Source organism: Coffea arabica, chromosome 7e (genome assembly GCF_036785885.1).
Source record: "Coffea arabica cultivar ET-39 chromosome 7e, Coffea Arabica ET-39 HiFi, whole genome shotgun sequence".
Classification (NCBI taxonomy): Eukaryota; Viridiplantae; Streptophyta; class Magnoliopsida; order Gentianales; family Rubiaceae; genus Coffea; species Coffea arabica.
In genome coordinates, this window is record NC_092323.1 from 35326172 (window position 1) to 35350664 (window position 24493).

Sequence of the window (24493 nt, forward strand, 5' to 3'; positions counted from 1 at the left end):
TACAATTTCTATAATGAGTTGCAGTAAAATTTTAGATAAACATCCAAAAAATTCATTTGTCGGACAGGGCCTTAGCTATATTAAGCTCAAAAACTTCTCAAAATTTTTAAATTATGCACTTCAAAATATCCAAAAATTTGCACATTTCAAAATTTTTTTCTACAACTTCTAGAGTAAGTTACAATAAAATTTTAGATAAGCACCCAAAAAACTCATTAGGCAAATGGGGCCATTAGGCAAATGAGTTTTTTAAATATTTGTGTAAAACTTTACTGTAATTTATTATAGAAGTTGTAAAAAAATTTATTTAAGATGAAATTTTTTAGTGTGTTTTTGGATATTTTGAAATATGTATTTTAAAAACATTGAAAATTTTTAAACTTATTATAGATAAAGTTATTAAAAAATTTGTAAAAGACAAACTTAGTCAAAACTATTAGCCAAACACGGTGACCAAAGAATTCAAAGCATGGAAGTGGGCCCTTGTAGAATTGGAATTCTATTCTAATTCTTTTCAAAAAGCTGTATCCAAACAAAAGAATTAGAATTTTCAAAAAAAAAAAAAAAACAAAAGAATTAGAATTGGCTCTCTCCAATTTCAATTCTATGGGCCCCAATTCTATGACACCAAACACACCTTACTAAGACGCTGTTTCAGTTTCAGTGAGGAGGGAAACAACAACAATAATAGGAGTTCCAAGGTTGAAGAAGGAAAGGCTTTTGCCGAAGAAGGGGACAATAAGGAGGGCAAGAAGTTGGAGGTGAGCGGAATGGAGGAGGAGAATATGAAATTATTGGAGAATAATGGGCAAGAAGATGTTGGCAAGAATGAGTTTAGGGAGAATGGAGAGTTGGGGAACAAGGAATTGAATTTGGAGAAGGGTAAGGAAGAAGGGGCAGAGGAGGAGAGGAGGGAGAATAAAGAAGGAAAAGTGAGTGATGAGGGGGAGGAAGGAAAGGGGGATTGTGATGGAAGAAGGCGTTATGCAAGCCAGAGGAAATCGAGTGTGGAGGCGAGGTTAAAGTTGGTGAGAATGATTATAGAGGAGGAAGAGTCGGAGGAAGGGGAAAAGAGCAGAAGAAAGTGGAGAAGACGACCCAAGGGGAAGAAGGAAGTTGGTAGTGAATCAGAAGGGCATCAGGAAGATGTGAAAGGAGAAAGCAAGAAGAGAAGGCAAGGGAGGAGGCCGTCTAATGCTGCAGTAGAGAAAGGAGGAGAGGAGAATGGTGGGAGTGGTGGTGAATTAATGAGGGGAGAGGAAAAGGAGCAGGGGGAAACTGAGAAGAAAAAGGGAGGAAAAAAGCGGCACAAAAACAAAGGAGGAGGAGCTGGAGAAGAAGGAAAGGGAGAGAAGGAAGAGAAACTGGTGACGTGGGAAGAAGCTAAACCGAAGAGAGTGCTCAAGGATGAGAATGTAAGATATTTGCATTATCTGAAACTTGACATTACATAGGTTTTTTTTTTTTTTTTTTTTTTTTTTTTTTTTGCTTTTAAATTTGAATTTTGATGTGGCAGGGTATCTTAATTGAGTCCAATATGTGTCATCAGTGCCAGAGAAGTGACAAAGAAGAGGTTATTCGCTGTACCATGTGTAAGACGAAGAGATATTGTACTCCCTGCATAAAATCTTGGTATGAAATCCTAGATGCAGACAAATGAATCAAAATGTTTTTCATGTTCGTTAAGGTTCTTTAGCTGTCAGGATATGACACACTTGAAAGTGTCTATTTGTCTATTGTTGATATGGTGACCTGTTTTTGAGAGTTTGCATATCTTACTTTGAAGCTAAACATGTACTGCTTATTTTCAGTACTTGTCAAGCTTGTTGAAATTTGTCATTACCAAGTTTAATAGCAGTAGGAGTTTTTGGTGGGCCTGGACTGCAGTGTAAGCTTAATCAGTTGTGCTCTTGTGAGGAATAGTCGTTTAACTAGCATAGGTACATCTTGCCTTTTCTGTAAGTGTTGGTCATTATTTTTAATATATGGCTCATATGCAGGTACCCTGGTGTTCCACAAGAGGCTTTTGTGGAGTCATGTCCTGTTTGTCGGAAGAATTGCAACTGCAAAGCCTGTTTACGCATGGAGATGCCAATAAAAGTGATTTTTCTTCCACATGTTCCTACTTTCTTGAGCGTCCTTTTCGGTATTTGATCATATGTTCTCAATTGCTATTGTTTTATGTAGGACAAGGAGAAATTAGAACTGGAATTCAGTGCTGCAGAAAAGGTTGAGTACTCAAAGTATATCCTACAACTGCTTCTGCCATACCTGAAACAATTAAATGAGGAACAGATGATGGAGAAGGAGATAGAGGCAAAGCTCAAATGTACGCTCATGTACTCTCATTTTGTTTGTAGAAGCTCTGAGATTTTGTTGTCTATGTGCTTTTCATCTTAATTTTGGGAGTAGACATGGCAAGAAACAGAAGGCCAACTCATAATTATTTTAGCAGACACATAGACGCATAATAAAGTTGTTGGATCTATTAAAGCAAGTCCTAAATATGTGACTACTTGAGGACATATGCTTATTTAATTAACATAAGTGAATAAGTTCTCAGTTGAAAGTTGGTGATATGGGCTTTCACGTTTTTCTGGAACCATGACTTGCTTGGTGTTCTCTCTTGACACTCTCATGAACATGTTAACCAGATGCTATCCTTAAAGTGCCTTTTCTTTTGTTACTACTTAGTTTTCCTTCGTAAAATGACTTTTCTGGATAGACTTACAAGTATGGTTGCCATTTGATGTTTATGCTTTTTAACTACTAGTGTTCCTTTATGCTAATTTTTGGTCTAATGAATTGAAAAAGAATAGTTGACTAACATTTGAGAACCTCCTGAAAAATTGTGTATTAACAAATGGTCAGAGGATTTAATGTACTTATTTTTGTATTGCAGATTTGTCAGTGTCAGAGATCAAGGTAGAGAGAGGAAGCTGTGAGGATAGTGAGAGAATTTTTTGGTAGGCTTTCAAGCACAATCTTTTTGCTTACTCATTCATACTCCGCATTTTCAAGAGAATGATGTTTCATCATTTATCTGCAGCAACAACTGCAAAACTTCTATTGTTGACTACCACCGAAGCTGCCCCAATTGCTCTTATGACCTTTGTCTTCGTTGTTGTCGAGAGCTTAGGGATGGCTGTCTGCAAGGGAGTGATAAGGGAAGGACTGCAGAATTTATTGATCCGGGGCCAGATTACTTGCATGGTGGTGAGACATGTCATGCTAAGGGTTCAACTAAGAGCAGAATGTGTGTTAGATGGTCCCAAACTGAAACTGATACAGAGATGATTTGTGATGCACAAATTGAGAACGCTTCTGTGGATGATGTGGACATAGTTAGCCAATGGAAATCCAGTAAAGATGGTAGCATTCCCTGCCCTCCCTCCAAACTGGGTGGCTGTAGTCAGGGATTTTTGGAACTCAAGTGCTTGATTTCAGAGATTGAGATTTCTGAGTTGCTTGTGAGGGCAGAGAAAATGATAAAAGAATTCAAACTTGAAGATGCTCCTGAAATTTCTAAGAAGTTGTGTTCGTGTTCAAAATCTGCAGATGGACTTAATGTTAGCTGTGGTAACTTGCGTAAAGCAGCTTCTCGTGAAGATTCTCAGGACAACTTTTTGTACTGTCCAAAAGCTGTTGAACTTCAGCCTGAGGATCTGAAGCATTTTCAATGGCATTGGATGAAAGGTGAACCTGCGATTGTCAGGAATGTTCTTGATACAACATTGGGTTTGAGCTGGGAACCAATGGTGATGTGGCGTGCTTTTCGCCAGATTAAAAATGTTAATCATCCAATTCTTTTGAATGTAAATGCTATAAGTTGCTTAGATTGGTGTGAGGTCAGCTTATCTACCCTTTCTGCACAACATTTACATCATCTCATATGCTTTTTGGCTTTTCTGATTCAGAAATTTATGTTTATATCCAGTTTTGGCAGATAATAGCCCAATTAAAAATTGCAGCATGTGTGGGTGTTGCCTCATTGCATTTGGAACCCCTTTCTTCTGCAAGTTGTATCTTGCATCTAGCTCTTTAAGTATAGGTTTTTTATGACAATGTTGCTCATTTTTCTGATTTGAAATATCCTTTTTGTTCAATATCTACTTTCATCTTTTCTAAAAATCAGTAGCTTTTGAAAGGCAGGGCAGAGAAAAATGTGGCTCAGTGGTTGTAAGTTAAATATATTGGGTTAGTTTAGGGTGATGGACTATGTGTTATGCATTTGTTTTGGATATACATGCTGGAAGTTGTTTGGATCGTTTATGGGGTCAGCTTGGTTATATTTTCCCAATAAAATCATTGCCTAGTGTGCTGTTTCTTATTAAGTGAATGGATCGCATGTGGTGATCTAAATTGAATAAGTAATTTGACAATGTCATGTAGGTTTAATTCAGTTCTGGAAGATTAATTCTATTTTACTTTGGGAGACCTTTTACTGTGCCTTTGAGCACTCTTCCTACACTTTGAGATCTTTTGGTCATTAATTTGTATCTTATGTTGGGTGTGTCAATGGTGCAGTAGCATTTTGTATCCTCAGATCTTATGTCAGAAATAAATGAATACTAAGCTGGATGCCTTCTGTCTGAAATGCTACTTATGTCTCCACCTTCAAGCATAATGCTCATATAACCCATCACAATTGAAAGTTCTCATTCTATAAACAGTATATTTTGTTGATATTATCTGAGTATGCTTTATTAACACCCTTGAATGAATCTCAAGATCCGCATTCTGTTCAAATGACTAAATATTGCAGTTATACAGTGTCTTGATTTGGATTTTTAATTAAATTTTTAGTACTTCTATTGCATACTTTGCAGGTTGATATTAATGTACACCAGTTCTTTCGAGGTTATTCCATGGGTAACTTTGACAGTTATGGATGGCCACAGATTTTAAAGTTGAAAGATTGGCCTCCATCTAGTTTATTTGAGGAGCGGTTACCTCGTCATAATGCTGAGTTTATTAATTGCTTGCCTTTTAAGGTTTATACTCATCCACGTGGTGGGTATTTAAATCTTGCTGTCAAGCTTCCAAAGAATTGCTTGAAGCCAGACATGGGGCCAAAAACATATATTGCATATGGATATGCTGAGGAACTTGGACGTGCAGACTCTGTTACCAAGCTTCACTGTGATATGTCTGATGCGGTATGGAATACAATTTTGTATTAGTGGCATTTTTCTTTCTTCCTTAGCTTTAGTTATCTGGAGGGTGCGGAGTGTGGACTTAGTTTTGCATAAACTTGCAACTCAAGGCTCATAGTATAGCAACTCAATGCTCATAGTATCTCCATCAGACCTTTTTTTGTTTGTTTGCTTGTAGAAGCATTTGATGTATGGTGCAACTTGGAGTTTCTGGGATTAACTTTAAGACATCACCATGTCCCAAAAAAATTTGTTAGAAATGCCCTTGTTTAGGGTAGTTGTGACATTGAAAGTTGAGTTTGAGGAAAAAATGGTGATTAATGAGAAGTCTGTCAAAATTTACACATGGTTTACTTCCAATTTTGTCATTGGACTTGGTAAATAACATTTAAGGTGGCGGTCGTAAAGCATAAAAGTTACTTTCTCACATCCTTTGGAGTGGCAAGGTGTTAAGACTTTGGAAATCAGGAAATGTCACATAACATTTTATTGCATATTATTGCTGTCAATTGTTAGAAGTTGTCTTAACTTTGGTTGGCTTAGAAGTAAATTGGAGCTAGAATAATGCATTCCAGAGTGCTGGATTACCCGACTCTGAAAAATGTTCTGGTGATTATTACCCAGGCTCCTAGATTATGGTGAAAAATGATAGAAAATAGTGCTTTGAGTAAATTGGAGCAGTGGGATTTAAATGGCGGGGGTTTGACATTTAGAGGAACTCTAGTACCATGGACCATCTGCATCTTTGTTACCTTGTTCTCCTCTTAAATTGCTTTATGTACTTATATTGTTCCTTGTGAATGTTCATTGCTGATTTCAGGTGAATGTGCTGACACATACTGAAGGTGTTGTCCTAAAACCTGAAGAGCTTTTGAAAATTGAAAAATTGAAACAGAAGCACTCTGCACAGGATGAAAGAGAGCTAAGCAGATATGGAAAGACATCTCATCATATATTTGACATGCAGGATGAGGCTGAAGGGAAAATTTCTGTAAGCAACTGTTTGAGGATTCCGCAGAGGGTGGGGATTGATGTTTTGGAATTGAATTCTGAAACCAAAGAACTCAAAGTATCTGATCAGGTTGGGGGAGGCTCGCAAACTATGTTTGAGAAGGGAGGGACGAAGAATGGAGATAATGGAGAAGTTAACCATGAGACTATGCATATTGATACTAGTGCTAGTGGCAATGGTGTGAAGGAAGGTGGTAAAAGGAAGAGAGGAAGAAAAAAAGGAGAGAAGAATAAAGCTGAAAACATTGAGAGAAATAATCTGATTGATGCTGAAAATGTTGATCAAGAAAATGGAAGATCTTACATCTCACTGGAAGTTCAGAGAAGTCATGATACTGAGCTTGAATTTGTTGATGTGCAAAATAGAGTTGAATGTAATGAAACAAGTATAGATGGAAAATTGGATGAAAGGAAGGGGGTAGACGTTGTTGAAGTCTTAAGAAACAATGTTGAAGGGTTTGCGGACATGGATAGTGGTGCTTGGTGGGACATATTCAGGAGGCAGGATGTGCCTAAATTAGAACAGTATCTCATGAAACACTATAAGGAATTCAGACATGTTTATTGTCGTCCACTAGAACAGGTAGCTACTAATTTGCAAATGCTGTCTTCTCGATGTTACCTTGAACTTATTTTGTTGTTTGCAGTTTCTTGGTTGTCAATTCAACTTGACATATGGGTGATGCTTTTGCATATTGTGACTGTTCATGGTATCTTTTCTCCTGGTTTGTCGTCTAATAGAACTAGCCCCACTGTTTAGAAAAGGAAGACAATCGTCTGTACTTGTTCTCTCATCCCATTTAGATATTTGATGCAATTTGTGTCTTTGTAAAATGCAATATCTTGGAAACATTTCAGTCTTTTTACTAGAATAGTTGTATATACACCTCATGCCAAATAGCTTATGTTATGGTTTTTGCTTCATTTTTTTGAAGTTTGGACCTTTCTCTGAATGTTTGATATATTTTCAAATTAGTATATGATTGATTAAGCATTTTTTTTCCTTTTTTGGTTTTTCATTATAATGGTCATTAGGCTGCATGTCTGTGGTATAGTCAGAGAGTGCGAACGAAATTTCATCAGCAATTGTGTAGCCATGCTAGCAGTTACAGCATTTTATTAAAGTGACTGAGTTAAAGTTGCTTGAGTAATGAGATTACTGATTTAGGCATCTGCACATTGGCAAACCAAGAATTTTTCTCTTGGTTTGGAACAGCTAAACAGATAATTAGATAATAGAAGGGCTTAATCAAGTATTACCCACCTGTAATTAGGGTTAAGCAGCAAATTGCCCACTTTATTTAAAAAACCTACAAATTGCCCCCTATGACTGCTAGTCAAATGTACGTCTCTAGCAGCAGGACAATTTGCCTTCATTATTACACATTGTTAGATGATCTTTTTTCTTTTCTCTTCTTCATCTTTTCCTATTATGTATAAATTTCTTTTTAGTCCTCCATATCGACTATAATATACAAATTTTGAGAATAATGTACCAAAGAATTTCTTTTTGTTGTTTAGCATAAACTTGTTTTCTTATGAACAATTTCTTTTGATGCATAAACATATTTATCATTATTTTGTTGTTTAAAATATTTAACTATTCTGAACTATTATACAAAATAAGTGTGTATTTAATAAATGTAAATTAAGTAGTTTCCATTTTTTATTAACAATTTCTTGTTGTGCTTTAACTGTAGATAAAATGTTGCTGATGCACTAGTATGCATTACTTGTTACTGAAAAAGATATTACATAAAATACTATTACTAAATATACACTTATTAGTCTCTTATAATTATAATAATTTATAATAGTTAAATATTCTACAGAAAAAAATGTATATGTTTAACTGTCAAATGAATTGTTAATAAGCATAAAGAAGAAAAGAAGATGAAGAAAAAGAGAAAAAAATAAGGAAAATATGTATTCTAAAAATTTAATTTTTTTAGTTACAAATGCATAACCAGATTTGTTAATAAAATAGAAATTACATAGAATAAATGTATACTTTTCAATTTAATTTCTCTTTCCTCTTGTTGTTGTCCTTATTGCATAACCTCTTGTTGTTTAATTTCTTTTACAAGAGGGCAATATGTAATTAAGCCTAATAGAAACTTGGTATGACTGAAAGCCAGTGTGGTAAAATGAATTCTTGAATGAAATGTTTGGATAAAAGTTTATATGATTGTTTATTTGCAATTTTCTGTATTGTTTCCTCTAATGCGGTGGAAGCTTTGTGCTCTTCAGATAAATGTTTGTCTTCCGCTAATTTGTCTACATCTTTTACATTTTATGTCAGGTGGTTCACCCAATACATGATCAAAGTATATACTTAACTATGGAACATAAGAGGAGGCTCAAAGAGGAATATGGTTAGGTTTTTGTTGTAGTTCTTTCGGCATATGGTTAGTCTTACTGCACGTTATTGAACATGGTTCTATGTGGTTGTATAGGTATTGAACCATGGACTTTTGTTCAAAAACTGGGCGATGCTGTTTTCATTCCTGCTGGCTGTCCTCACCAAGTCAGAAATTTGAAGGTAAGTTATTGTGTTAAGCATTTTCTTATCTCCTTTTCTGAAAGCATTTACTTTGTGTAACTTGTTATTCATTTTCTCAAACAACAACTAACTTTGAGGTGAAGAAGTCCATTGTCATGCTATAGTGCACCAAGAAACAATTTGCTTGTACATCAATCATGATTCAAATTCAAACGTCATGTGTCATCTCTTATAACTACACGATGTATAGTTGCTACTTGTAATAGTCAAAATTATTTCGGTACGGTTGATAAATGTATATAATAATACGTTGTCTTCAAATTTCTGCAAGACATGGGTTTGAGATGGTGTAAATTCTAATTGAATATATAGATGAGTTTTAGGTTACATTCTTTTGTATTTAGAAACATGTATTTGGTGATCAAGTGTAAAGATGATGCAGTTTATTATGGCTAGATTTGAATGACAGAATGGATGGTTTGGCATTGGTGAGAGAGGTTTTTTGAGGAGAAGATACCTTACAACTTGAACTTGTTTTCTAAAGGTGGTGGTCTTCTTTTTTCTCCCATCTGTGATCTTTTAGGCTGTTTTTTTTATTCATTTTAGCATGTATTTTAGATGGTGCTGTGGTCTTCTCATGTTGTAGATGCGTGGTGACATTGTAAAGTGTTTTAGTTGCCAGGCATGATGGCAGTTCTTTTTTTTTTCTGCTGTCTTCTCTGCGATCTTTTGGGCTATTAATTGAAATTCTTGATGTACCTTAAATAGGCTAGATCCTTTATTATCTAAATGACATTTGGTTTGTGGTGCTTATATTGGTTTACGAGGTAAGTTTTGGACCCAAGGACCTTTACTGGTCTAAATCTCATCCGTGGACTACATTTGCTGGAAATAAGTGTAGTCATGAGAGGGGATTAGTTGAATTAAATATCTACCATTTCCCTATTAAAAGTAAACAGCTAAAATGGCTTATAGTTCACAGCCTGTAGCCAGCTTTAGCATGTAGTTGCTGAATTCTCTTTCTCTTCCATATTTCTAATAGATAAAGCACAGGGTGGGCTTTCTCTTCTGATGTTATTATGTTTTAATGTGTATGATATTCTTCTGGTTTATTTGTTATTCAAGCCATACAACTTGAGATTCCTGCATTGATGTTGGATAACCTTTGCGCTAATAAGAAACAATAACCTTCATGCTAATGTTGTAAGATAACAATTGTGTGGACATTTATAAGGTCGGTAACCAAAATGATAACTTTGATTTAACATGATTGTTTGGGAACCGTACTATCTAAGGATGTATGTGATGATTGCAAACTATAAATCAATCAGTTTCCAAAAGTTCACTTGTTTGGTGTTTTATTTGTTTTGCGTTGCATAAAAGTTAATATCTTGAATTTCTTCTTCTTAGTTATGGAAGTCATTTGGTACTCTTTGTATGATGTTCTGAGGACCATGCCAATGTAGAGCTTCGTTTTGTCATGAAAACATCACTCTTAGATAGTTTCTCCTTTAGATTTTCTCCCAAGACTTGTCATGTGGCAATGGCAGTCTTGACATGGAGCCTGGGAGAAGGTAAATGAGAGTTTTGACTCTCTGGATAAATGTGCCCCTTTGTAGGTTTTATGTCCTTTTGATCAAATGAATCTGCACATTGCATACTTCACCTTCTGAGTACAGATTCACATGTTGCAGTTAATGATCCCGCTAGAGGAATTTTTTACTTGTTTAATAGAATCTGAACCCATCAAGAAGCTCACTTTTTACTATTAGTCATTAGCCAATATGAGATTCAAACTTAGTATCCCATTTAAGTGTAACCGGTTTGGAAGAAGAATTTTTCAATGTCACCTTTTTTTATAGCCTTATTATCCATGTAAGGTGGAGCTAAAGAAGACATTTTAATTGGGAGAGGATATAACTTTAATTTTAATATTAAACTGTGTTTAAGCTAGTTTGTGAAATTTACCATGAAACAGGACAACAAATTCTCACCACTTATTCACTTATAACAGGTAAAAAATAAGTATACCATGAAAATCATTTATAAAGGTAATGTACCACTACTCATGGTGTCTGTGAAAGCTCTACCTTTTGCTGGTTCCGTAAATGATTTTGTTGTTTAGTCATGTTTACATGTTAAAAGTGATAAGTGATGAGAACATGATTTCTGTTGTCTTGGTAAAGTTTGCATGCTAGATGAACTTAATTATGTATTGCGATAAAAGTGGTCCAAGCTAGTGCATACATATTATTATGTTTCATCCTTGTTGAAAACATGGAATTGTTTGTTTCACATCTTCTATTGATGCTTGAAGTCATGATATTGCTGCACAAAATATGGTTGTTGAAACATTTTGTTTAGTACTATTTCAAACCTATGCTACAAAATATTTTTTTCCTCTCTCTGTCTATTTTCCTTTTTTTTTGGGGGGGGGGGGGAAGGGGGAGGGGAGGGGATTAGGGTTGCATGCCTTGATTGAAGTAGGTGCATTCTGTGGTGGGTTATTGCCTTGTGCTGAGCAATCTTCATTCTGTTTTATCAGTGAAACTACAAGGCATATTTTTTAGGCTGGGAAGAGAGGGTCATGTTTGAATTTGTAGTTGGGCTACATAGTGGTAAGGGTGAAAATATTAATATTAATTGATGAAAGATGCTCCAAGTAAATTTAGTTTCATAGATTAACTTGAGAGGGTTGCTCCCAACAAGCAGTTCAATGAATCTATGCATGAAATACCTTGAGATAGTCACTTATTTATGGATGTTAAGCTTTCAACATCGCCCTCTTATTTTTGCCAATGTTATCATGAAAAGATGTAGGAGTTGAGCAAACCTCAGCTGCAGGATGATTTGTTTTAGATTATAATAATGATTCACATTCTTTGGTACTGAAGGTAAGATGTAGAAAAACATGCTTTTGAACTTTGTAGAATAAAAGAAGGCGATTTGTGTATGGATCATAAATGAATACTATCTGGCCGGGGATGAAGATTCATTTGAGCTGACTGCGTTGAAGTTAATGGTTACTATAAAGATTATACTGTTGTTTTGTATCATTACAGTATGAACATATCCAGTACCTGATTTTTTTGTACTAATGAATCCTTTGTCAGCATTTGCTGAATGATATCTCTTGATTTTCATAATCATCAATTGATCAAATGATGGGGAATTTGTCTTTGGAAGGCTGCAGCATAATTCATCTCTGTAGGATATTCTATTAATAACATGAGGATGGCCTTTATTGTCTCCTCTTTGCTATCTCCAATATGATTATTCGATTATTTGGATACACACCTATGTGAGATGAAACTAGATAACAGTAACCTAAAAATAGCAAAATAGCTTATTGGCTAAGAATGTGTATCATGGCTTGTTCATTTACTCAATTAACCTGCTTGTCTGATGATTTTCATTCTACCAAGTTCTTTCTTCCTCCCATGAAGTATTCTGTTCCCTATTACTTTTTCTATTTCTTCCCCTCCTTTCTCGCCTAGATGGGGAATTTGTCTAAGGAGGCTGCATACTTCATCTTTATAGGATATTCTATTAATAACATGAGGATGGCCTTTATTGTCTTCTCTTTGCTATCTCCAATATGATCATTTGATTATTTGGATACACACCTATCTGAGATGAAACTAGATATCAATAACCTTAAAAATAGCAAAATAGCTTATAGTCTAAGAATGTATTTTAAGAGAATAGCTAAAAAACAGTTTGTAACTGTTGTTAGGATTATGAATGCATCATGGCTTGTTCATTTACTCAACTAACCTGCTTGTCTGTTCATTTTCATTTTACCAAGATCTTTCTTGCCCCCATGAAGTATTCTGTTCCCTATTACCTTTTCTATTTCTTCCCCTCCTTTCTTGACTATGTGATCACTTTCTTTCTTTCCTCCACTGTCTGCCACTTCCACAACCGCTCACTGTCCAAAATCCTTTAAAGCCAAAGCCTTTATGTATGCTCTTTCTTCCTGACAGACAACCCACTTTCAACTGCCCCCATGATTGATCTCCAATCTGCAGCCTTTTTGGGGATAAAGTATAACATGGTCCTTTCATGACCTTCACTCATTATGTTCTTTAGTTTGCACACCTGCCAACCATTGTAAGCACCTTCATCTTTCTAAAGATTTCATCAGCCTATACTTGCAATTGTCTTTACCAAGTTTTTATAGTAATGCAGGACCATGGCCTTTGAAATTGCCTTTAGGTGGTTGTTCCTTAAGGTGTTGCATTAGTTGTTTTGCAGCTGCTTTAATGGTTGTGGCGCATGTGGTAGATATAGCTGTAAACGAGCTGAATCGAACCGAGTGTCTCATGTTTGAGCTCTGTTCGTTAAGCAATTCGAACAACGTTCGTGTTCGTTCGTTAATTTTCGAACTTCAAACCTTTGTTCATGTTCGGCTCGTTAAGCAAAGTTTATGTTCGAGTTTGAGTTCGTGTTCGTGTTAAACGAGCCGTTCGCGAACATGTTCGAAATGCTCAAATTCAAATTACTTTAAGTTTTAAATATGCCATACAAATCATTAATCATTCTAAAAAACAATTAAAGCACTAAGTGACTAAATTCCATTATTCATTAACTATATAACTAACATTAACATAAAAATAACAAATAAAACCCTCCAAATATAAAAGTCTAGCCACAAAATTAACCTTAAAATTTGTCAAATGATAATTGTGCCCATGTTTGCAAACGTTCGTTAAAACTCGCGAACATGCTCGTGTTCGCTCGATTATTAATTGAACAAAAAAATTCATTCGAATTCGGTTCGCTTAAGGTTTCGAACGAGTTTTTCACATACACGAATGTGTCAAAACGAACTGAGCTACCGAACAGTTTGGTTCATTTAACAGCTCTAGTGGTAGACAACTAATTCACTAAGGGCTTTTGGTCTTTTACTATCTAGGGTGATGGTGGTGTTTCGCAGCCCTATAAATAGACTATTTCCTGTAATGCAGTTGATGGAACTGAAGCATGTTAGACGAGTATTGTGGACAGTTCAAACTCTCAAACAACTAGTTGTGACAGCTTAAATGGAAGTTTTTATGGGACATGTGATGTAGGTTGTCAAGGGGAAATTCATGATTTCACAAATAGTGGTAGTTTAACAATTTGGAGTTTATCAAATTTATGATGACATTAGACTTGAATATGCTGCATGACATTGACAACTGCATGAAAGAAGTCCAGAAATTGCTACAGTAGCTGAAAGTAAGAATGTCTACCGTGTGATTGACACAAGGTCTAACTTTGTTGATTTGAAGTTTAATGCTCAGTTTGAAGATGCAGTTTGCTTCAATTCAACGTTGTTAAAACTCTCCCAGAGAATCTGGTGTGATGCATATGAATGTATTCTGAGCTTGATGCATATATCCAACTTTGAGTTTCTTTTTGCTACTGGATCATACAATCTATTGAGGATTTTTGCAAATCCCCTTGAATTGAAATAGACAGCAATCTTCTGTAGGTAACTAAGCAAGTTTATCACAATATGACATAGATAGGTTGCAAGGATCACTCACAATGTGACAAGTACAAGGACTGTTAGTACATTAGTTTATCCCAATGGTTTTAAAGAAGTCCAAGAGGCGATAGGAATATTTAAATACTTACATGGTGTAAACTAAGAAAAAGGGAGAGAAAATACTTTTCTTCATATCACTTTGGACTACACAATATACAAATATATATACACAAGTGGATACTATGATCATATGATACTATAATCATACTATTACCTAATTAATATATGATACTATAATCACATGATACTATAATCATATGATACTATAATCAATCAAATCTAATCTTTCCTAATATTTACAATGTCAAATCTTTCCATAATATCAGATTACCTATCTTCAACACTCCCCCTCCAGATGGAGCATAGATATTAATCATGCCCATCTTGCCACAAATGTAATCAATTCTCGGACTATTTAGAGGTTTAGTGAAAATATCCGCTAACTGTTCTCCAGTTCTCACATGACTGGTTGAGATCAAGTTTTGCTGAATTTTTTCACGAACAAAGTGGTAATCAGCTTCAATATGCTTTGTTCTCTCATGAAAAACTGGATTTGATGCTATATGAAGGGCAGCTTGATTGTCACACCATAATTTCATTGGAAGTGAATTATTGATTCCCACCTCACACAATAATTGATGTATCCATATAAGCTCACAAGTGGATTGTGCCAAAGATCGGTATTCGGACTCTGCACTAGAGCGAGATACTACACTTTGTTTCTTACTTCTCCACGATACCAAATTACCTCCAACGAAGACACAATATCCAATTGTAGATCTTCGATCAATTTTAGAACCTGCCCAATCCGCATCTGAGAAGCATTTAACATGAGAATGACCATGATTACCATATAGTATACCACGTCCTGGAGCTCCTTTAAGATAACATAAAATTTGCTCTAAAACTGCCCAATGGGTGGTTCTTGGTGAGGACATAAATTGACTCACAATACTAACCGGATATGCAATATCCAGACGAGTCACAGTAAGATAATTCAACTTCCCCACTAATCTCCGGTACATTCCAGGATCTGAAAATAACTCCCCATTATCTGCTGTAAGTTGCATGTTGGGGATCATTGGTGCACTGCATGGCTTAGCACCTAACTTTCCTGTTGCTTTCAAAAGATCAAGAACATACTTCCCTTGGCATAAGAAGATACCTTGTTTACATCTTGTAACCTCAATGCCTAAAAAGTATTTCAACATACCCAAATCTTTTGTCTGGAAGCACGAATGAAGAAAATCTTTAAGAGCTGTAATACCTGCATTGTTACTACCAGTAATAACAATATCATTAACATAAACCACTAATAGGATAATACCAATTTCAGATTGTTGATAAAAGACAGAACGATCAGAATTACACTTCTTCATGCCAAACTCTTGAACCACCTCACTGAATCTCCCAAACCAAGCACGAGGACTCTGTTTTAAACCATATAGTGACTTTCGGAGTCTACAAAGCTTACCAGACTCCCCCTGAGAAACAAATCCAAGTGGTTGCTCCATGTAAACTTCTTCTTGCAAATCCCCATGAAGGAATGCATTCTTAACATCTAACTGGTACAAAGGCCAATTATTAGTAGTAGCAAGGGAAATAAATAATCGAACAGAGGTGAGTTTTGCTACAGGAGAAAACGTGTCTGAGTAATTCACCCCATATGTCTGAGCATACCCTTTTGCAACAAGACGAGCTTTGAGGCAAGCAATAGAACCATCAGGATTGACTTTTATTGCAAACACCCATTTACAACCAATAGGTTTCTTACCTGTTGGTAGATGAACCAAATCCCAGGTACCATTATTATCTAGGGCTATCATTTCTTCCTCCATAGCAGCCCGCCAACCAGGATGCTCCAAAGCCTCAGATAAGCGTTGAGGAAGAGATATTAAATCTAAGGAAGTAGTAAAACAACGCAAGGAGGGAGACAAATTGTCATATGAAGCAAATGATGAAACTGGGTAAGTGCACTGTCTTTTACCTTTTCTTAAAGTAATAGGCAAATCAAGACTGGAATCTAGAGACTGAGGAAGCGGTGGATCAAGATTCGGATCTGTAGACAGAGAAGATGGTGGAAGATGCGAGTCTATGTGTTGAGAACGACGAGAATACACTTGAATGATCGGTGGTCTTGTAGGAACAGTTATTGTAACAGTGTAGACTAGAATATCATCTCCCTCCCCCTGACTACTGTAGACATTAGACTCAAGAAAAAATGGATGTGTCTCAAAAAATGTAACATCAGCAGAGACTAAATAACGATTTAGACTTGGAGAATAACATCTATACCCTTTTTGAAGACGTGAATAACCCAAAAACACACACTTGAGCGATTTGGGATCTAATTTAGACACCTGAGGACGGGTATTACGAACAAAACAAGTACACCCAAATATGCATTGCTCAATGGGGAATAAAGATTGGGTTGAAAACAAAATTGAATAAGGAATCTCACCAGCAAGCACAGAAGATGGCATGCGATTAATTAAAAAATAGGCTGTTGAAACCGCATCTGCCCAAAATTGCTTAGGAACCTTCATGTGAAATAGAAGGGCTCTAGCAATTTCTAATAAGTGCCTATTTTTCCTTTCAGCAACACCATTTTATGGTGGTGTGTTAGGACATGAAGATTGGTGAAGGATTCCATTTTCTGACATATATGAATTAAAGGGTTTAGAAAAGTACTCTTTTGCATTATCACTTTGCAAAATGCGGACAGATACATTGAATTGTGTTTTTATCTCAGAACAAAAGGAACAAAAGATATTAAATAAATTTGAACGACTTCTCATTAAATATAACAAAGTAACACGAGAATAGTCATCAACAAAGGTGGCAAAATACTTAAAACCAGACTTAGATACTATTGGACAAGGGCCCCAGATATCAGAGTGCACTAATTCAAAGGGGGATGAAGCCGTTTATTGACTCTAGGCAAGTAAGGCAAACGATAATGTTTGGCAAATTGGCATGACTCATAATCTAAAGGGGATAAATTTTGAAAATTTGGACACAACTTTTTCAAAATGGGTAGAGATGGATGACCCAAACGACAGTGAATTTCAAGCGGAGTCAAGGTGGAGGAACATGCAACAGGTTTCGGCACTTTTGATGAAGGGGTTTCAAGTGTATACAGACCGCCAGACTCACGTCCTTTACCAATAATCTTCCCCGTCATAAGATCCTGAAAAACACAATATTCAAGAAAGAATGAGACAGCACTTGAGAGCTTTTGTAATTTTACTGACTGAGAGTAGATTAAACGAAAAATTAGGTAAGCATAAGACTGAATATAAGGGGATAGATGACACAGGAATTGCTATACCAGAACCCACAACTGAAGCATATGACCCATCAGCCAAAGTAACATTCGGATGATCTTTGCTAGGATTAAAAGAGAAGAGGATATCTTTATTACCGGTCATATGATCTGTTGCACCGGAATCGATGACCCATTTGTTAGAAGATGACACAAGGCATGTAATAGGTTTACCTGAGTGATCAATAGAAGGAGGATTGGTACTAGAAGATGGGTTAGCAGATTTTTGTGAGGCTTGGAACTCAGTAAAGCGGGCTAACTCATCAGCAAAGATGAGTATGGATTTGTCAGACGGCACATAATTATTTTCCTGGGATGCGAAATTTGCAAACGGGGACTGCTGTTGAGGTCTACCATGAAGGTCCCAACACGTATGCATGGTATGGCCTGGTTTCTTACAGTGATAACAGACTCGCTTATTTGAGTTGTATTGTTCATGACCAGCAATCCCATCAGTCCCATTTTTGCCACTGTTTCTACCATTATGACAAGCTCCACTTTGACTCGCGAGAGCACTAGTAACATTGGAAGTAGACAAAGATCCCTCGGTTCTCAACACTCGTGTGAAAGTTTCATGGAGGGAAACATTCTCTGGGCTAGAGAGAATTTGTGTTCGAGCAGCATCAAACTCAATTGGTGATCCTGAAAGAAAACTCATTACAGCCATTTGTTCCCGTTGAGACTGTTGAGTTTTTACATCAGTACTAAAAGGAAGGAGAGAATTCAATTCCTCGTACACGTTTAAAATTCATAAAATATTCTGTAAGAGATCTCTGCTGTTTTTCCGAACTGTAAAATTCCTTGCAAACATGATATATATGATTTAAATTACCCTTACCAGAATACAAGAAAGCCAAATAATCCATGAGATCTTTAACAAACTCACAATGATTGATGAAACTGACTATCTCATTATCAATAGAGTTTCGGATCTGCAAAAATAGTTTTGCATCTTCCCTTAGCCAAACCTTCTTTTCTTCCCCATCAAGTCATCAGTGAGATGATCATCTCTATCGATGCTGCGCAGATATATCCGAATAGTTTTACTCCAATCCAAAAAAAATTTTCCGCTCAATTTGTGTTCAGTAATTTTTGATGTTGTAGGAATAACATCAGAAATTACTGTTTTCATCTCTCTACTACTACCTTTCATATTTGCCATTATAATTCACACAAGAAAGACCTAAAAGTGACTCAATAGGGTCACGTCAAAAGACAAACTGATAACAGAGCCTGAAACTCTGATACCATGTAAACTAAGAAAAAGAGAGAGAAAATACTTTTCTTCATATCACTTTGAACTACACAATATACAAATATATATACACAAGTGGATACTATAATCATATGATACTATAATCATATTATTACCTAATTAATATATGATACTATAATCACATGATACTATAATCATATGATACTATAATCAATCAAATCTAATCTTTCCTAATATTTACAATATCAAATCTTTTCATAATATCAGATTACATATCTTCAACACATGGCAACATTTTAAATAAAAAAAATTAAATATTCTTCTTGATACCATCATTGTGGAGCATGTTGAGGTTATTCATACTTGTTAGAAATTTCCAAAATTAAGTTATGTTAAACTTTATCAAGAGTAGTAAGAGAAATTTTATGTCCAGTATATACTCTTGCAAATGACTTAATAGGTGGAGGTCCACGTCTAACTCCACTTTTAGGTGAATGGGAAGCCTTGGTTGGCATCCATCTGGGAGTGGGAAGTCAGTGGTTGTTGACTATTCTTTATTTCTTAAGTTGCTGTTGTTATAGGTCAGAAGCTGCTCAAATAGTTGGGACACATGTGCGTCAACTACTTCATAAAGGGTTATTTGGTCTTATGATAATCTAGGGCAATACTGGTGTTTTGCAGCCCTAAAAATGGATATTGTATTGCACTAAAATTGTAGTTCCTCCTCATATTTATGACTTGTAAACAAAATTTCAGCTCCTCTTGGCTCTACTAATTTGTGAAGCTAATCTCCTAAAGAGCTTGATGTGGCAAACTGTGATGCGTGAAAATATTGGAGATAATATCATAAGGTTAGGCAGTGAAGTTAGATTTGTAAATGTATAAGGCTTTGTTGGTGTGCGGGTGTTGGAAAATTTTTTGAGTAAATGTTCCGAACATTCTACTGGCCAGTCTTTTCAGATAGACACTAATGAAAATGTCTTCTGTTAATAATTATCCAACAAGTCTTCGAAGAGGCCTACAACTCTGTAAATATGGTTGGGACAGCAAGGAAAAGGAAACAAAAAAGTCAACTGTGGTAAAGTAATGACTGCTTAAAAATGAACGTTTCCAACCCTAAAATTTATAGTAGCAGCTTGAAAGGAAGATGTAAATTGTTATAGCACCCTCCTAACTAAAAAAAGAAGCACACCATGCAAAACCCCACCAGTTAAGTACACTGCAACAATAGAACAAAACTAGAAACGAAATAAGATATACCTAAAATTCAGAGATTGATACTTTGCATGCATTTTTGGTGTTTTGAGGTTTCTGATGGACAAGGTCACACATGGCGTTAATAGGCTGCGTTTGAAATTTAAAATAAAACTGAAGTCAGTAGAAGTCATCAACATATGAACAAAGTAAAGAAAGAAAATAGAGTAGAATACCTGGTGGCCACAGCTTTTATCGGTTTAAAGCTTGTAATGTCTGTGCTGCAGCTATTATTTTGTTTCACCTGCATTTTGTCCCCACCATGTTAATGTGAAGTTCAAACTAAAGAGTTGCATACTTTACTTTTAAATCTTTTTTTTTTTTTTTCAAATGATATCTTGAAATTTTAGTTTCAGTCCCTTTGCCCCGTTGCTACTCTCGTGCTTCCTTTTTTCGTACATTTATATAGGCTTTGGTTCTATTTACATTCAAAAGAAAATGAATGATAGGGAACCAAAAAGTTAATTGTCCACTTAGCGGCAAAATTTGGTTAATTCGTTCTAGGAATGTGAGCACTGCAACTGTGGTTTGTCTAAGGATAGCCTGCATGTGCTCATCCATTCTTAACAAGCAACTGTGCTGGGCCAATAAGATATATTCCAGCATACTTCTCAAGGGCTAAACTATGCATTGACCATTGCACTGTTTTGCAAAGCACGTTTTGCCAAGTGCTTCAATCGCATTTGGACGGCCGGGGTATTCGGTTGTTTGTATTTCTGTTACCAATGAATAGAATTCAACCAGGGGCTTTGCAGACATGAAAGTTGTCTTTAATGAAGCTCTGCTTTCATGATATTTCTTACATGCTTCTCTTATCTTTTGTGTTATTCTGTAAAATGGTTGACTTTTTTATGCTAAATTGCACTGAGAACAATACTTGAGGAAATAATGTATAGGAAATGCTGTTCCCTCTATCTAGATGGTTTACTGACCAATGAGTTGACCTCTAACTGAACCAATTTGGTGTGCTAGTTGAGTAAAATTTGAATTGAAGAATTATCTGCCATGCTTTTCATCCTATCCTACATCAGTTCAAGGGGTCAGCATCCTAGTATTTGTTTGTATATAATAGGTTGTTTTGCATATGCTGGAGTTGTTTCTTTGCTCTCTATGCATTGAACGATCAGTTCCCTAATGCTTTGGTTGCTTTTATTTTCCCAGTCATGCATAAAGGTTGCCCTCGACTTTGTCTCACCTGAAAATGTTGGTGAGTGTGTCCGTATGACTGAAGAATTCCGTGTACTTCCTCAGAACCACAGAGCAAAGGAAGACAAATTGGAGGTATGAATCTGATTATTAGCACATTCATTTTGGCTTTTTTTTTTTGTTTTTTCTAAATGTGTGACCTTTGTTTTTGAATGCATTTTTGCTGAAGTACACTTTTTGTGGTAGCAGGATTGGCACTTAATTTAATATTTTGGTGATATGGCTACTAAAAGGACTTTTTGAAGGAACTGATGCTTGTTATATAGCTTTTACTAGTTTGATCAACATTTACAGTTTCGCTGGATGCATCTTTTTCTTGCGTTTGTTTTTCAGAAATTTGTGAAGACGAACAATTCAATTTTTTCTAATTGACAAAGCTACATCTCTCATGTACTTTTAAGTTTATATGCTTAATCATTAGCTTGACTGGTTGTGGTTTAAGGTATTTCATCCTCAGTTGTGGAGGCATATATAATCAGCAACATATTTGTCTTACGCGAAGTGATGCATGTTGAAAACAGTGTCTAACAGCCTATGGATTCCTTTTGGGACAGGTCAAGAAAATGACATACTATGCAATGAAGGAAGCCATCATTGATTTGGAGAATAGGTATTGCCATTTGTAGACAGGCAAATTTTGATGCATGGTTTAACAAAGATAATTTTCTAATTGTTTTGCATCTTGCTACTTAATTTCCATTTCTGGTGTAATAGTAAACATCGTATCTGAATGGTCGTATTCTTTTGTACAGGTGAATTGACTTTGCGTAATGGGTTAAATTTGTTGATGACTTCAGATTATCGCTTTGAAAGTTTCAGGTGTACACAAAAGTTTTTTGGTACGGTTAACCTTGTGCTCTTTCATGTTTTCTGTTGTAACTATGTTTTTTCATCTACATCTTTTATTCTGGTAATTCTGTGTTTGATTTAAAGAAGAATCCAACTTATTTGGTGTGATTGAATATGACATGGCAAAGTTTTTCTATTCCATGCTGTGCTTGTATCATTACTTGCTTTGTTGCAGGGTGTGTACAAACTCATCAACCATTAGATGCCAGATTGATATTTTGTAGTCTTTATGCTGTATGTGGTTGTTGGTAGATGCTATGAAAATTCATAAAAGTTAATAATGACTACTAATTAGTACCACCTTAGAATGGGAATTGGGAATTTTGAGTGCAATGGAATGTATGTAAAAGCACAAAAGGTTTTCAAACTTGATGAAACAATTTGAGCATCTAATAGGAAGCACTTCCAAACTGTTTTGATAGTTTTAAGTCACTTCAATGAGTAGAATTTCAATTCTAACTTACGTTTGGAAAATATGCTTTTACTGTAGATTGGATCTGATCATAGTGACATCACGAGATGGGGTTAAACAAGAGATTTGTGGGCTAGGGTAAAAAAGTAGTACAGCATTTGAGAATGTAGTTCTTGCTAGGGAAGATCAACAAAGAACTGACATTTAGCATATTAATGATGTTTTAATAATCCACTTTCATATGTACTTCAAATTATGTAGCTCTGTGCAACTGCGCATCCTCTTATTGTGAATTTAAGCAAATCTTAGCACCTGAGATAGTGATTGAGGTGGGTTACTCCTGCCTTGAGCTGAATGTATTTTGCCTATTTTGAGAGCTTTGTTGTTGATAAACTTGGCACAAAGCATACTGACGTGGTATATCTTTAGCCTAAAATTCATTGCCAACCAAGCAGGCCTATTAAAGGTTGGGTCTTGGCGAGCAGATGGCCAGTCTAGTTGGATACTGATTTTGTTGTTTTGGAAATTGGACCAGGATATAATTGATACTTAAACATTAACATTATATGTAAAAGGAATTGAGCATTATGTTGAACTTTGAATTGCTTAGTTTTCACAAAGTTCCAATTCTGTCTAAGTTGTCAGCATGCAGGGCTTTTCAATTTCACTAGTAGAGTTAAAATTATGGTCTTGGCCACAAAATCATAGTTAGATAGCTTTTCTGCAACAACTTTTCACTTTCTGATAAATCTCTTCTAATTCGAGAGTGCTGTTCCCAGCTCTATTTTACAGAACAATCACCTGTTATTGTGAATTGCAATTCTGGCTACTACGTCTTTTTGGGGATCACTCTCCCACTGTGTCCTTTGAGCTTCCCTACTATCTGGAATACTGGTATATTAAAGACCAGCTTTAATTCCTGGAAGAATATCTGTGATAATTTTAACTGGAATGTCTGCATTTGTGTACATCATGTGTATTTTTGTTACCCAAATGGTGGCGAGATCGTTTAATTTGCTTGAATGGGTTTCTTTGTATGCTTATATTTTTCAAATTTGAAACCTTTTCTTGAGATATATAGTATGAAAATTTAGCCTGGAACCTCATTTTATTTAGTTCATGGTTGGTAATTCAATCTTCAATAATTCTATTTCCAATGTTATAGGTGGCATTATCTTTTTTATTTGGACTTTTTGTTTGTGGTGTTTCTAGTTTCCGTGATATCTGGGAGATTCCTTGGCTGATAAATTTTTTTCCGGGTTTTCAGTTGATGGAAGTTCCATCATGGAAGTGGATCTCTACATGGTTGTGCTCGTTCAGAGTTGAACGACAGTTTTGTTGGCTTGTGAAGATATCCTTTTGAATCTACTGTGTACTTGTGACACTAGATATTGATATTGCTGATGCTAGTGATAGAAATTGTATCATGGTAATTATGATTTCTGACTAAATTTCTTTAGTCAAATTCTATGTGGGTGATATATTGGCGTAACTTGTTCAGAACTGGTTTTTCTGACTGCAAATGGAATGGGGATAAAATTATTGCAATCTGAGATATTCCACGTGGGCGTATAGTGGGGGAGTGTCATCTGAAGTAAAAAATGCTTTACTCATCAGCTCCATTTTGGAGCTGTTCGTGTTGGAGGCACTGTTCAGACAACTTTGTATGTAGAAACTATATGTATATACATATAGTTTTGGTATATTCAAGTTCACGAGGCAATCAAAGTTGGTTTCTTGGTCCCTGACCAAAATGACTTTGACGTGCTTATCTTGCTAGGGGTATCTTGTAAATTGACTAGGAATAGTAGCTTTTAGTTATGGGATAATTTCATAAACCTCTCGAGTTTTCCGGCAATTGCAAGGAGCTTCGTTCAAGTTTAAAAAATTACACTTGCATCTCTTGTTTTTAAGATTTATGTAACAATATAGGTCCAATAATATATATTTTTTTCAGAAATATCCTACAACACTTTTCGTCTAGAAAATAAAACAAAAAAAAAGTTTTGTTTTTAATGTCTTGTA

The 24493-nt window shown here is 35.7% G+C and overlaps 1 protein-coding gene across 1 annotated transcript; it reads left to right on the forward strand.

Annotated features, from left to right (window-relative positions):
* Positions 1 to 633: 633 nt before the first annotated feature.
* On the forward strand, positions 634 to 23971 carry LOC113697874 (lysine-specific demethylase JMJ27). The gene is made up of 13 exons (XM_072059385.1): positions 634 to 1415; positions 1517 to 1632; positions 2001 to 2100; positions 2188 to 2329; positions 2903 to 2966; positions 3050 to 3848; positions 4830 to 5159; positions 5977 to 6750; positions 8470 to 8542; positions 8624 to 8709; positions 21163 to 21282; positions 21762 to 21817; positions 23736 to 23971. The coding sequence occupies exons 1-13, from the start codon at positions 771 to 773 to the stop codon at positions 23737 to 23739; spliced, it is 3309 nt and encodes a 1102-aa protein (XP_071915486.1). The 5' UTR covers positions 634 to 770; the 3' UTR covers positions 23740 to 23971.
* Positions 23972 to 24493: the final 522 nt, after the last annotated feature.

Excerpts from the sequence above, each read along its gene's own strand:
- LOC113697874 (XM_072059385.1), top strand. The coding sequence starts at position 771 with ATGGAGGAGGAGAATATGAAATTATTGGAGAATAATGGGCAAGAAGAT. Across the intron at positions 2,330-2,902 it reads GATAGAGGCAAAGCTCAAAT|ATTTGTCAGTGTCAGAGATC; the intron begins GTACGCTCATGT and ends TTTGTATTGCAG. Across the intron at positions 5,160-5,976 it reads ACTGTGATATGTCTGATGCG|GTGAATGTGCTGACACATAC; the intron begins GTATGGAATACA and ends TGCTGATTTCAG.